The 14,192-nt window shown below is 33.5% G+C and overlaps 1 protein-coding gene across 1 annotated transcript; it reads left to right on the top strand.

The window, feature by feature from the left end:
- Window positions 1-2,894: 2,894 nt before the first annotated feature.
- LOC117704130 (olfactory receptor 5J3-like) lies at window positions 2,895-5,852 on the top strand. The gene is made up of 2 exons (XM_034496136.2): window positions 2,895-3,314; window positions 4,063-5,852. The coding sequence occupies exon 2, from the start codon at window positions 4,628-4,630 to the stop codon at window positions 5,564-5,566; it is 939 nt and encodes a 312-aa protein (XP_034352027.1). The 5' UTR covers window positions 2,895-3,314; window positions 4,063-4,627; the 3' UTR covers window positions 5,567-5,852.
- The last annotated feature ends 8,340 nt before the right edge of the window (window positions 5,853-14,192 follow it).

Genomic DNA, 14,192 nt, shown 5'->3' with positions numbered 1-14,192 from the left:
TTTAGATATTTTCAAAGCTAAAAATATTACATTTTGACATACTTTCCAAAGAGAAAAAATTGAATTGTAGCTTTAAATTGTGTATTAATTTTAATGTGATTTAAATGTATGAGCTGATTTGAATTTTTCTTGCAATTTAAACCATTGTCATGCTTTAAAGTATCATTTATTAATTATAAAAATAGATGTAAAACATGTTGGAAAATCACGTTATGTGGTGACAGAACACATAGACAGAAATTCTAAAGTATGTTTCTGATTCTCTATAATGTTAACTTATGATAATTAAATTACAAAGAAATTGTAAACCCCTGAAACTCTTATGATTTTATATAGATAATGTGTCTCAAGAGTTAGCATTAAATATATTAAAGAATATTGACAAAAATCATTATCAGATGTCAAAATAATAATGTAAATTATGTATAGGTGTGGCAATTTTTAAGAAATAATAATAAATTTATGTTGTTTAATTAGAATATTTTAGCAGTATTCCAAGTGGCTTATATAAGACTACAACATTATTTTTGTTTTTTGTCAACTACTGTCATTACATTCTTTGTGTTTATTGAGCATTGTATCTAGATGCTTGCACCTAGTGAAAAATCACAGATCCCTTTAAATTACTATTTGTGAAGTATACCATTTCACTCTTGCGTTCATGCAAACAGAGGTATCCACAGAACATTCAGCAGAAGGCCTGGCAGCTTTAATTTTCACACTTGTGAAACAAGAACGGTGCTAATGACTCAGCTGTGGACAACTGAGACTTACACACACGGAGGGTGCGACTGATTCTTTCCCCAGTAGAATAGCAACTAACTTCAGCAAACTTATTTCAAATAATCAGTCCTTAAAGATTTGTGAAAGCCACATTTTCTACCTCAGATGCATTATCAGTTCCAGCTTTGTTAAGTTGTAAGTAACAAACTGCTAAGATTCCATTTAAAGATTTGGATATTTTCTGTTATTTCTTGAACATTACAATTCATTCCTGTTGTCTAATTGAAACATCACAGTCAGCAATTTAAAATATTATTTTTTAATTTATAGGATATTTATCTTTCACCTCCCAAAATCTCATATACAAAGAGTATTATTTACATAATGTATACAAATTTATATTATGATTGTGTTAACTCCTCTTTCATATGGTAAGAATAAATGTTTCTATTATTTAATTCTACATCCATACAGTACCTTAAAGATTTACACAAATTTAAAATATAAAATTTTAAGAATTGAAATTTTTATGAAACACATATGATTCCTTATTAATTTAACAAAATCCTAATACTTTTAAACTTTTTGAAACTATTTTTTCATTAAGCATTCCATGAAATATTTTAAGAATTATTTTCTATTTTTCCCATTTGCTTTTTATCCTAGAACATATTCATAATTTGGATTTTTAAAAAATCTTAGACACCCTACCACAGCAGTTCTGTTGTTCACTATGGTGTGATGACATTAAGGTAGTATATCTAATTTGTAGTTTTGTCTCATTCAGTTTGTGCTAATGTTGGTATCTATAGCAGTTAAATACAGATTTTTTTATCAATGAAAATTTTATATTCAATAAATGTTATATTTTTCTTCACTTCTCAATTTTCATGTGCAATATATTGTTTTTCATGTGTAAAACATGAACTATACACTATATATACACATATATACATATATATGTGTGTATATATGTGTATATATATGTGTTTATATAGTGTATAAAGTACTTTATAAAGGTGTTTTTAAATACTTGTCCTAATAATAATATAATTTGTGGTGATATGTTTGTTTATAAAAATAACTCTGTCCTTGTCTATGAACACAGTAGAATTTTGATAATCATTAGATCATCTGATAAGGATTTTCAGGGTTCCATTTTTAACTACAATGAAAAACCATTTGAGGTTGTAGGACTACTCTTAATTGTATTCTTGTTCATGGATGAACATGCATTTGGAATGTCGTCCTGTAATCATATAATGACTCTGAAAGTATTTTGCATTCCTTTAAATAGGATTGTGATGATACATCAGACTTACTATATAAAGGATGCAAAATAAAATTTGAATATGTCTTTAGGAGTAAAAATTTTTGAGAACAGAATTCTAAGTCATTAGTATTGTAAATGAGCCTTTAATTTCTATCCGGAGGTCATGGATTTGAATGAGAGCAAGGATGACGATACATGAAGGTTTGGAAAAAGAAAAGAGAATGGGAAAATGATCGAATTACATATTAAATTTAAAATAGTTAATTTCTATAAAAATCATTTCATCTTTATCATTTCAGCCCCTTTTCTTTTTTTACTAGTATAGAGTGATATCTGATTCACTGTTCTTCCAAAGGCCTCTGATCTGGAATATAGAAAGGGACTAAGATGGCTAGGTTTAAGTGGATGGGCTTGAGCTTATAAAGTGATCATTTCAATGGTGATGCCTCGATATCCATCAATATGGAAGAGTATTCCAGGCTTACTATATACTGCCTGGAAAGGTACCAATATGTTCTTGAAGTCTCAGGTGCCTCACAGGCTTTTTCAAATTTACAAATATTCTTTGAATGTTAAAAAAAGTTTGCTAAATGTGCTTAATGTGATACACACATATCTCACAAAATAAACAAGTTTACACCCCATAACCTTTAATATATGTGCTAATTTGAGCAGTAACATAAAAGAACACGATTTATTTTATACCAAATACATTTGTGAAAGCAGTTTAAATGTAAAATACTAAAATACAACTATTGAAAATAGTAAATTTTATTTTTTGGTAAATGTTTTATTGAGCAAATGTTTTCCCCATCTCACGGAGAGCTTTCAAACACGTCAGTGGCCACAAGCAAAATAGTAAATCCTAGACATTTTCTCGTTATTCTTTTCACGTAGGAACATTTACAAACCCTACTATTACACAGGGCTTTACTTTGGAGTTTGAACTTACTGTGTTTTCTTCTTGTAATACTTTTTTTTACACACCCACATATCTCATACTGGATCTTATAGACTCATTCACTGGTCATCTTACATTTGACAGGCTGATTGATAATCCCTAGTGATGTTTCACTCTTAATCTCTAGGATACATACATACTACTTTATATGCAAAAACTGTGTGTTGACCTGTGAGTCAGAGGAAGACCATAGGAGGCAAAAATACCTTGAATTATGAGTGTTGGAGCTGTACATAATTAAGTGTTCTTTCAACATGATAAAGGAAGAAGAAATAATGATGAAAAGAAAATCTAATTTATTGTTGTCTTAGAAGAAAAAGCTTATTACTACAGACAGTGGGTTTAGAGGTTCAAAATGTGAGTATTTGGCTACAAAATGTTTCATCTTGTAGAACTCTTCCTAGAAGTGTGACTTTATAGCTATGTAGATTCCACCTATGAAATCAAATAGTGTCATACTTCTGATGTCCAGTCTAGAAGTGAATGAATCATTGTTACTTTCAGTCACTAACTTTTCAGCAAATGATGTAGTAACATCAATTAACCAGACATTAATTCTATTAATATTATAGCACTCACCAATTCCTCTTGTTCTCTGTCCAACTATTTAATTTTATATGCCAGTTATTCTATTGCTTATCAGCATGTTTATATTTGTAACAGTATATCAGCTGCTTACAGTCATGGTGCTGCTGATACATGTGTTCCGTCATTACAAAAAAATAATATGGGCACATAATAATAAGTGCTAAACATTTATTGATTGTGTTAGAAAATATATGTATATCCATATTTACCTTAAGTAAAATTAAATAGAAAAGATGTATCACTTCAGAAGAAATTAGGTGAAGTTCTATTTTACATTGTTGAAAGGAAAATATATACACAGTTCTAGGTTTTGGTGTTTCACAAAATTTCTTTTCTTTTTATAATCTATGCTATACATTGTTTCATTAAATTTAATAATGAAAACTACATTACAACAATGCAAAAACTTTACTAAAAGGCAAGAAGTATCATGTAAAATGACACTCAAAATACTTGATCATTTTTAAAACAAGGAACTGATGAAAACAATGATCTTTATATTTTTTTCTTGGCTAAGGTTCTAACTATAATATGGTATGAAAATATTTCATGGAACCAGGAAGAAGGTACAAACATATTTGAGGTAACATATTGTAAAAGGTGGGTGTTGGGGCATGTATTGAAGTCAGTATGTTTACATTAACTGGAATTAAAATATATTGAAATAATTATCCCCAGGGTGGTTGAAGATCATTTGTCAAGATATGTCAAGCTTATATTCTACCTATGCATAATGCTGAGACATAACAAAGAATAAGAGTTTTAGTTCAAAGATTCTGTACTCAAATCTCAATTCTACCAATGAAGAGGTTTGTATCATAAAAAGAGTTTTTTCTTATCCTTTCCTATTCTGAGTTAGTTGACAGCAGGGAATAAACAAATGCTCATTGAAACTATTTGAGTGTCATTATATGGATCTTGTGGCACACTATGGGCTGTTGCTGAAGTTTGTTTCATCTACCACAAGGTAATCTCTCAGTGTCTCATGAAATAATGACTCTCAGATCCTGAAGGAAGTATTTTTAGGTATTTATTTTTTATTTACATGTCATGACAAGAAGGAGCTGTAGACCATTGAAAGCATGAGAGATTGGAATCATACAGGTGTGAAGGAATTCATACTCATTGGCTTAACAGATAATCCTAATTGGCAGGTTCCTCTCGTTTTGCTTTTCACCATAGTGTATCTCATCGTTCTTGTGGGTAATTGGGGAATGATTATCTTGATCTGGTTGAATGTCCACCTTCATACCCCAATGTACTTCTTCCTTAGTAACCTCTCTTTCTGTGACATCTGCTACTCTACTGTCATTGCTCCTAAAATGCTCATCAATTTTCTATCAGAACACAAATCTAGTACATTTTTTGGATGTGTTCTTCAGAGTTTCTTTTTTGCTGTGTATGTAACCACAGAAGGTATTCTTCTGTCTATGATGGCTTATGATCGCTATGTGGCAATCGCAAATCCCTTAATGTATACAGTTACTATGACCCACAGCATCTGCAGTCAGATGGTTCTTGCATGTTATTTGGGTGGCCTCATTAATTCCCTGACTCACACAATAGGTTTACTCAGACTGGACTTCTGTGGTCCCAACATTGTGAATCACTTCTTCTGTGACATCCCTCCTCTTTTGAAGCTTTCATGTTCTGATGCACACACCAATGAAATGCTGCTTTTGGTCTTCTCTGGAGTGATTGCTATCTTCACTTTCATCATTGTCATGGTGTCCTATATCCACATTATCATTGCCATCCTGAGAATCCGCTCAACTGAGGGGAGGCGTAAAGCCTTCTCCACTTGTGCCTCACACCTGACAGCTGTGACATTATTTTATGGTTCTGTGACATTTAGCTATATCCAGCCAAGCTCTCAGTACTCCATGGAACAGGAGAAAGTCTCTGCTGTTTTTTACACCTTGGTCATCCCCATGCTGAATCCTCTGATTTACAGCCTGAGAAACAAAGATGTGAAAGAAGCAGCCAAGAGATTGGTTTGTAAAGAGAAGAACACCTCTTGAATGTGTCACTTCTCTGGCTTTGAAAGCTTGTTGTGAATCTTTAAAGTGATATTGTTAGAATTTATTTGTCTTTTGTAAAAGGCAGTAAAAATTTTAGACCAAAATATTTTAGTCATTTTAATTTATCAAATACTGCATTGTCTCAGAGAAAACTTAACATGTCTCTGGTTATGTAGTTTTCATGGATTCTTTTACATGGCTCTACAAAGCCTCCATAAAAGAAAAAATTATCTCCAAATTTGTATATAATTTTGTATAAAATTTGTAAACGACTAAACAAAAATGTAGCTTGTGACATAAACCTTTAAATAAACTAACTTACATGTAATATCTGTTTTGTTACTATTGCTCTAACATAGAAACTTAACTAAGGATTTGTAATTAATAGTATTAGATAAGTAAGGAATGAAGAGCATTCTTCAGGATAATAAACTGTAAATGATTGGCCATTATTGGGGCTTTAGGTAAAACTGAACACATGCCTGGCACTGTTTCATTGGCCAAGAACATGAGACTAGATAGCTAAAGGGGCTTAGTGTGAAAAACATATATATATATATATATATATATATATATATATATATATATATATATATATATATGTGTGTGTGTGTGTGTGTGTGTGTGTGTGTGTGTGTGTATGATCTACTACAAAAGGATATCAAAAATGCCTCTTAATGACATCTTGCTATACTTATTAAGTTACTTGCTCACCCATTATTCAGAAAAGATTTCTCCTGTAGCAGATGGGAACAAGTAAAGAAACTAATAGCCAGATAATATGCAGAGGTTGAGACATATTTGAACACTCAGTCCTAAATAGAATGTCTAAATCAAAACCCTCTCATCAGAGCTCAGTGTAACCTGTTGAACAGGAAATAGAATAAGTGAGAGATAGAGGGACTGAAAGATATTTTTTTAAAAAAAAACCCAAACCTCTAAATCAACATGTGAAACACGCATATGAACTCACAGAGTCTGAAGTCTAAGGCTGCATACACAGAGCCTGTGGAAGTCTGTACTAGATAGGTTCCTATAATTTAAGAAAAAGTGTACACATGTTCCCTTCCCTAAACCAAAAGATATCTCCAATTGATAACCATGTGCCAATAAAAAAGTAATTTTCTCCAAGAGAGAAATCAACTCTCTAGGGAAGTAAACTACTTTTTAGAGTATATCACATGCCTAACCACAGATGACTAAAAGAAAACAAACTTGGCGGCATCTTTTGAGGTTTCTAGTCTTATAATTATATTCCATGATATTTTTGTTTTGTTTTTAATTTTATCATATTTTAATTTATATTTTATTTTAAATGTATACATATATACGGATACACACATATATATTTATATGCATATACATAATGTATGTCTGTATGTATATATGTATATATTATGTTATCTTTCTTTTTGTATATCTTATGGATTCTAGTATAGTGTTTTCATAGGATTAATGAGTATGTGAATGACTAGATATCTGAATCTCTATCTTTATCTTGTGTCTTTTTTGGTTTTCTTTTCCTCTTTTCTTTTTATACTATTATTTTGCTAGTTTTAAATTTTTATTTTATTTTATTTTATTTTAGCATTATTCCTTAGAATCCCACTGTTTTATTATTAGAGACAGAAAAGAGGTGCAGTCAGATGGGAAGGGAGGTTGGAAGGAACTGGGGAACTAGGGAGTGAGGAGAACATAAACAGAATATATGAGAAACTTATTTTTCAATTTAAATAAACAAAGTAAATGCTTATATTGAATAAATACTTGTTGAATTTAGTCTTTCACATAACATAATTACTACAGGAATTTTTATTTTTCTTTTCCTGTGTTATAATATTGTTCTGTGCCCACTGGGTTATGAGCTTACTGGATGTCATGCAATTGGTATGGGAATGCAATAAGAGGCAGTAGGAAGTTTATAATGTGGGCTAGTAGCATGTGACAGGGTCATGATTATCTTTTAAGATTACCAGAGAGTGACAGTATGAAGGGTGTTATATCTCTACAGTGTGTGTGGGGTTTTTTTTTTTATATCATATGGAATCAAATCAATGTAAAAGAAAGATATTTCCTTATCCTCTTTTTTCTTTCTCACAGGACCCACTCCTCACCATATGATCTTGATAAAAATAAGCATATCATGAAAGGATCTGTTCTTTTTTTTTCCATTTCCATTAGTCAATGTCTAGTCTGAACTCTCTCAGTATTTCTATGTGAGTAGTGTCTCTTCAACCAATGATTTCATCTAAAATCCTATTTTTAAATTGGATATTTTCTTTATTTACATTTCAAATGTTAGCTCCTTTCCTGGTTCCCTGAAACCCCTATACCATTCCTCTCCCCTGCTTCTATGAGGGTGTTTTCCCACCCACCCACCCACTCTCATCTCCCTGTCCTCAAATTTCCCTACACTGGAGCATGGAGTCCTCATAGGATCAAGGTCCTCTCCTTCCATTGATGCCTGACAAGGCCATTCTCTGCTACATGTGAGGCTGGAGACATGGGTTCCTCCATGTGTACTCCTTGCTTGGTAGTTTAGTCCCTAGGAGCTATGGGGGGGGGGTCTTGTTGGTTGATACTATTGTTTTTCCTATGGGGTTGAAAACCCCTTCAGCTCCTTTAGTCCTTTCTCTAACTCCTCCATTGGGGACCCCTTTGGGGACCCTGTGCTCAGTCCAGTGTTTGGCTGCCAGCATCCAATTCTGTATTTGTCAGGCTCTGGAACAGCCTCTCAGGAGACATCTATATCAGGCTCCTGTCAGCATGTACTTCTAGGCATCCACAATACTGTCTGGGTTTAGTGACTGTTTATGGGGTGGTTCCCCAGGTGGGGCAGACTTTGGATGGCCTTTCCTTCAGTCTCTGCTCCACACTTTGTATCTGTATTTGCTCCCATGAGTATTTTGTTTCCCTTTCTAAGAAGGAACAAAGCACTTATACTTTGGTTTTCCTTCTTCTTGAGCTTCATATGATCTGTGAATTGTACTTTGAGTATTGTGAGCATTTGGGCTAATATCCACTTATCAGTGAGTGCATACATTGTGTGTTCTTTTGTGAAAGGATAGGTTCTTGTTAGCTTATAGGTAACATAGCAGAGGAATGCTAAGAACTTCTGTATCTAACTATAAAATTATAGATTCCCTCTTCTCAAATTACAAATAACAGCAGATTACATGAATCATTCATTTAAAAAAATAAGATTTAAATTATGTAAAAACCCCAATAAGTATATTTAATGTGCACAAAAATCTATGAGTTATTTTATTCATAAGTGGTTCAATACCATGAAAAGGGTAATTCTAATATATTATTCATTTATCTATGATTATTTTAAAAATGTGCACAGTTACAAAAAAAATAGGATATCATAAATTATAGTTAATTTTGTCTTTTTTCTGAGTATTTTATCCTAAAACTTCTATTGAGTAAATATTAAAATCACATTATGACAATATTTACTGTTTATATTAGGTTCATAATGGACATGTTGTCTAAGTGTCATGTAATATGATGGTTTGTGCCTAGTTTTATTAAATATTGTTATGCCATTTTCAGTAGATATGCCTGAGAATCCTGTTCTTTTATGAAGTGCAATGAAGGAGTGAATCTAGGTTAGATAGGAGATGGGTGGTAGTCTGGCAGGAGTGGAGAGAGGAGAAACTTTGGTCCAGATGGAATGTGTGAGAGAAGAATAAGAAAACAAGGAACAAGCAAGTAAGATATAAGAGTTTGGACAGCTGTACTTTTCTAGTAAGCTCTCTACCTCATTTCCTGGAGCTCACTTACTTATAAGGTATTTCATAACTAGCAGTGAGGTTCACTTAATCTTATGATATTTCTTTTCACTACCTCATTGTTACCCACTTTAGATTATCAACATCATTTCTAAACAGAAAACGATCCCCTATTCTCTATGTTGCTTATTGTTCAACTGTTTTCTTATGTTGTAGAATTGGTCAATTCTTGTATAACACCTGTATATTTATGTAAAACCAAGTTCAAATATTTTCTTATACATAAGTGAGCAATGTATTTTATATTATGTTGTGTTTAATTCTTATGATATTTTAAAGATAATTAAACATATGGAAAATTTACTTATAATGTAAGTAATCTAAGATACATGTTATACCTAGCTTCCAATGGAATTTTTTTACAGTATAATATACTAACTTTGTTGAGAAATTATTTGTTACATTTCAGTTTCTTTTATAATTCCAGTAATTTTAGAGTTGTTTTCTAATTCCCTGCAGTTATTTCTACTCCATTATGTACTTAACAAAACTGATGTTTGTTTAAAATTCTACAGGTCTGAATACCCAAAAGCTCGAGTATATCTCTTTTTCTTTTTCCTTCTCTGTCCCTACCTATTTCTTCCTGTCCTTCCTTTCTCACACCATTATTTTTGTTTTATTGGTTGATATTGTTGTTCTTCCTATGAGGTTGCCAACCCCTTCAGCTCTTTCAGTTCTTCCTCTAACCCCTCCATTGGGGTCCCTGTGCTCAGTTCGATGGTTGGCTGTAAATATCCTCATCTGTATTGGTCAGGCTTGCACCATTATTTTGACATACTGGAATAGTGGCCAGGATCTGGCATTTACTAGGAAAGTCTACCACGGCCCAGATTAACAGGCTCTATACAATTGTAATTAAATATTACAGTATTATACAAAAGCATCAACTGTATTTCTATATGTCAATAACAAACCATGGTGCCCTGGGCTGGGTTCTCTTTGAAGCAAGTAATGAGGAAGAGCATGAGCAAGAGTAAAACTTGGTCTTGTGAGAGGATTTCTTTCTATAATAATGTATTATATGGCCTCTGCATCTACTGACACTTGTTGCCAACAGTGGGGTGATTAAATCTTTTATAGGATTTATTGTTAGAGCTCCCTTCCCTGGCCAGGCATCCAGAAGCCATTCACTGGCCTCGATGCTTAACACTTTATGACCCCGAGAGGAAGGAAAGAAAAAGAATCAAAACATTTTGTGCAGACAAACACACACACACACACACACACACACACACACACACACACACACACACACACTATACATGTTCTTGATTCTAACTTCATTACAACTCTCCAGAAAAGCAACTAATACCAGCTCTCAAAATTTACTTCCTACGATTATTTGGATCAAATCAGGAATTCTATAGAATCAGTAATTCATCTAAATAGTGTAACAGGATGTTTATTCTGCTACATTGTATTCTCAGTGGAGCTTGGTGATTAGGCAGTAGAAGAGGAGGAGGAGCTGGGAGGATAAGAGAGGAAAAGGAAGGGAGAAAAAGAAGAAGGGGAGGAGAGGAAGAGAGGAAAGGGAAAAGAAGAAGTAGGCTAGCAGCCATAGAGAACCACAGATGGGTGGAAAAACTGTCCTGGGTAGCAACTTTTATCAAAAGGTTAGATACTGGATAAAAACGTTAATCCTGTGGGCATCTTGTTAATTAAACATTTCTAAATACATAAATTCTTTAGATAATCATTATGCTTTAAGAGTCTTCATTCTATTGGGTATTGCAAGAATGGCAGATATTGTCTGGGGTTCAGCTGAGCTTTCTGGATGAAGCCTGGTGGATTGGCAGAGCCATCTTCCATGCTGTTGTCTTGTGGGTGCCAGGGCCTTCACATCTAGCTATAGAGAGCCCTGTCAGAGCTGAGGAGCAGCAGGAACATGGAAGATGCCTGGGAACAAGCAGTACTGGGTGCTGCTTTCTAAAAATATCCCTACAAAACAGCATTAATTTATTAAAGTTCATCTTTATGTTGATCTATAGGAAATATGATCAATAAGGTAGGGATTATTGTATTAACTTAATAATGACAGGAAAGGCATGTCATCTGCAAGAAAAAAACCTGAGATGAAGTCTCTTTGAGACCTTGCCAATGAGCTTACCCATCACAGACCATGAAGAAATGGTGGGCTACCTCCAAGAAGGCTACTTGCTAGATTTTACCTATTCTAGATATCTCTTGACACCACAGTAATCTGAAATTAACAAAATGTGTACATTGACAACTACTTTGATTTATAAAATATTTATGGATAAATAAGTGTAGTTAGTATTTAAAGAACTAATATAAAAATGCTGAAAGGTAATAATTTTGCTTTAAGTTAGTGAAGGTTCAAACACATTTAGATTAAAAGTATTTTAAAATGGGCTCAAGAGATGCTTCAGTGGTTAAGAGCACTGGCTGTTCGTTCCTCCAGAGGACCTAGGTTCAATTCCTAGTACCCAAATTGAAGCTCTCAAATGTTTGTAAAACCTCTTCCAAGAGATCCAACAACCTCATGAAGACCTACATTCAGTCTTGTACTGACACATATTTACACTGTATTAGGTTTTCTTCATAATCCAGAATTACCTGGCAATAAAGGATAACAAACATAAGTTAAGTTTATTGTTTTGTATAACATCTGAGTATCCAGGGATTAGGGTTTCTGTATGAACTCTGGGAAGCAGTTCTTGGGAGGTTAGGTGAGGCTGTATTACTAAGCTTAAAAAGCACAGATCTAAACATAAAAGACTGCTTTTTGTTTGTTTGTTTGTTTACAGTTTTTAATGTAAGGTAATTTATCAAAAGAGACAAACTACAAGATGAAAATGAAGACGACAGAAGAATACAACTTCTCACAACCAAAACAATTATTACATCCTTAAAGAATAATTTAGAAACGTGTTATAAAAGATGTTCCAGATTTGCATTCCATCTATCAACATTGTATTAATTCATAATTCTAAACAAATCATTTTAAAGTGTGAGACTTAAAAAAATCATTTTTCAATGTATATGTATATGTTTTATTCCACACATGTTTATTCAACTGGGCCATTTAATGTCATAGTAATTTATATTTCTTTAAGTTTCATTCAACTTTACTTAGGGTTGAATACACATGAAATGTGCTTTAATGTGCAAGAATCACAGTGGATAGCAGCAAAGGACTGGGGAGGGGCATTAAGGAGAATCTAGTCATTCACATTGTAATTATCCTGCACATTAAGGAAAAATAACTCATACTTCTAGACCCTCAAGACATCTCTTTCCAAGAAGTAAAATAAGGGCAGGACGCCTTGCAGACACTTACCTACCCCTGAACGAATTGATGACTCTCACACATAAAAACTAAAAGTTATGGGAGCAAACACTTCAATGGTTTGTAAGTCTGTAAACTGTACTCTAGTCTTGAACCCCAAAGTGTAAGAAATAGGGCTCCTAGTCTCTCAGTAGTACTTCTGCAATTAATCCTTCATTTTGTTTTGCAAAGGCAGTTTCTGAATTAAGTTTATTCTTTGTTATACATCAGTATAACAAAGCAGCACAGATACTGCAGAGAGCGAACCTACATGAACCATGAAACTGGATTAGTCAGTCTGACAGGGTAAGTTGCTGATCCAGGGAACTGAGACCTTGAAGAACAAAATGCTCCATTTTCAGAGTCCCTGATTAAGTCAAGCTCGATTAAGTCAATTATAGGTGTATGTCCTTCCACATCTTGCTGTTCATAAAAGCTGAACCTACCATTTGAATGATCAATTCTAATGTGAAGTGTTTTACCATGGGAGCGAAGGCTTAAATGGTAATGGGCATCAGGAGTATACCAAAAAAGAAAAGAATCATCTGGCACATTTGCCAACTTCCCCTCTGCTTCCAGCGAGTGTTGAGGCCCCTTTAACACCCCTGTTTTGCAAGCTTCATCAGCTCCTCCTTAAATAAGACTTGTAACAACCATGGGCCACTACTTTGCACCGAATCATAAACTCTAGCAACCCCAGGTGCAGAGTTGAGATTGAAAATCATTTCATCTCAACAGTGAACACTTTCAGCCATGTGCAACTCTGGGCCTGAGAGGCCTCTGAAGTACCTTTGGATTGGGTAATTCTGCATTGGAGATAGCAATGGTGAGAGGGGAGAGGAGTCATCATGACCTCCTCTAGGGTTCTGCAACATTACTCCTGTGGTGCCAATCAACATTAATACAGAAATGTTTGTAATGTCAATTCTGTAGACTTCTGGTGTTTTGAAAACCAACTATCCATGTAAGGCAATGTGGACTGTTGTCTGTTAACTGCTCTCATCTATTTCTAAATAAAATATAGAAAACACCCTAACAATAAGCTCAGAGCCATAAATTTGCCTTGTATTTCTAAATGTGCTATATAGGCACAATTCCTATGAGAGTAACAATATTAATCTCACTTTTATATTAATAATAAACTCATACCAATAAAAACCTTAAATTTGCAATCAAAGTAAATTTTGTACCATTTAAGTAATTATAACTTCATCTTAATAACAATTATACTTATTTCTGTTCTTGTATTCCATTTGTGAGAATTTTGTTGATTAATTTTTCATCAATATTTATAAGTAAAATTGGTCTTAAGTATCTTTCATTTTTGTGTCTTAGGTATCAGAGTAACTGAGGCTTTTTCACAGACATGGAAAGAGCAATTCTCAACTACATATGGAAAAAACAAAAAGCCCAAGAAAGACAAACAATTCTAAACAATAAAAGAACTTCTGATGAGGATCACAATCCCTGACCTCAAGCTGTACTACAAGGCAGTAGTGATTGAAACTTCATAGTATTGGTAAACCGACAGATCAATCAA

Source organism: Arvicanthis niloticus, chromosome 2, assembly GCF_011762505.2.
Source record: "Arvicanthis niloticus isolate mArvNil1 chromosome 2, mArvNil1.pat.X, whole genome shotgun sequence".
NCBI classification, from domain to species: Eukaryota; Metazoa; Chordata; class Mammalia; order Rodentia; family Muridae; genus Arvicanthis; species Arvicanthis niloticus.
The sequence above is the reverse complement of the archived record's forward strand: the minus strand, read 5'-3'. Positions and strand labels throughout refer to the sequence as shown.

Excerpts from the sequence above, each read along its gene's own strand:
- LOC117704130 (XM_034496136.2), top strand. The coding sequence starts at position 4,628 with ATGAGAGATTGGAATCATACAGGTGTGAAGGAATTCATACTCATTGGC.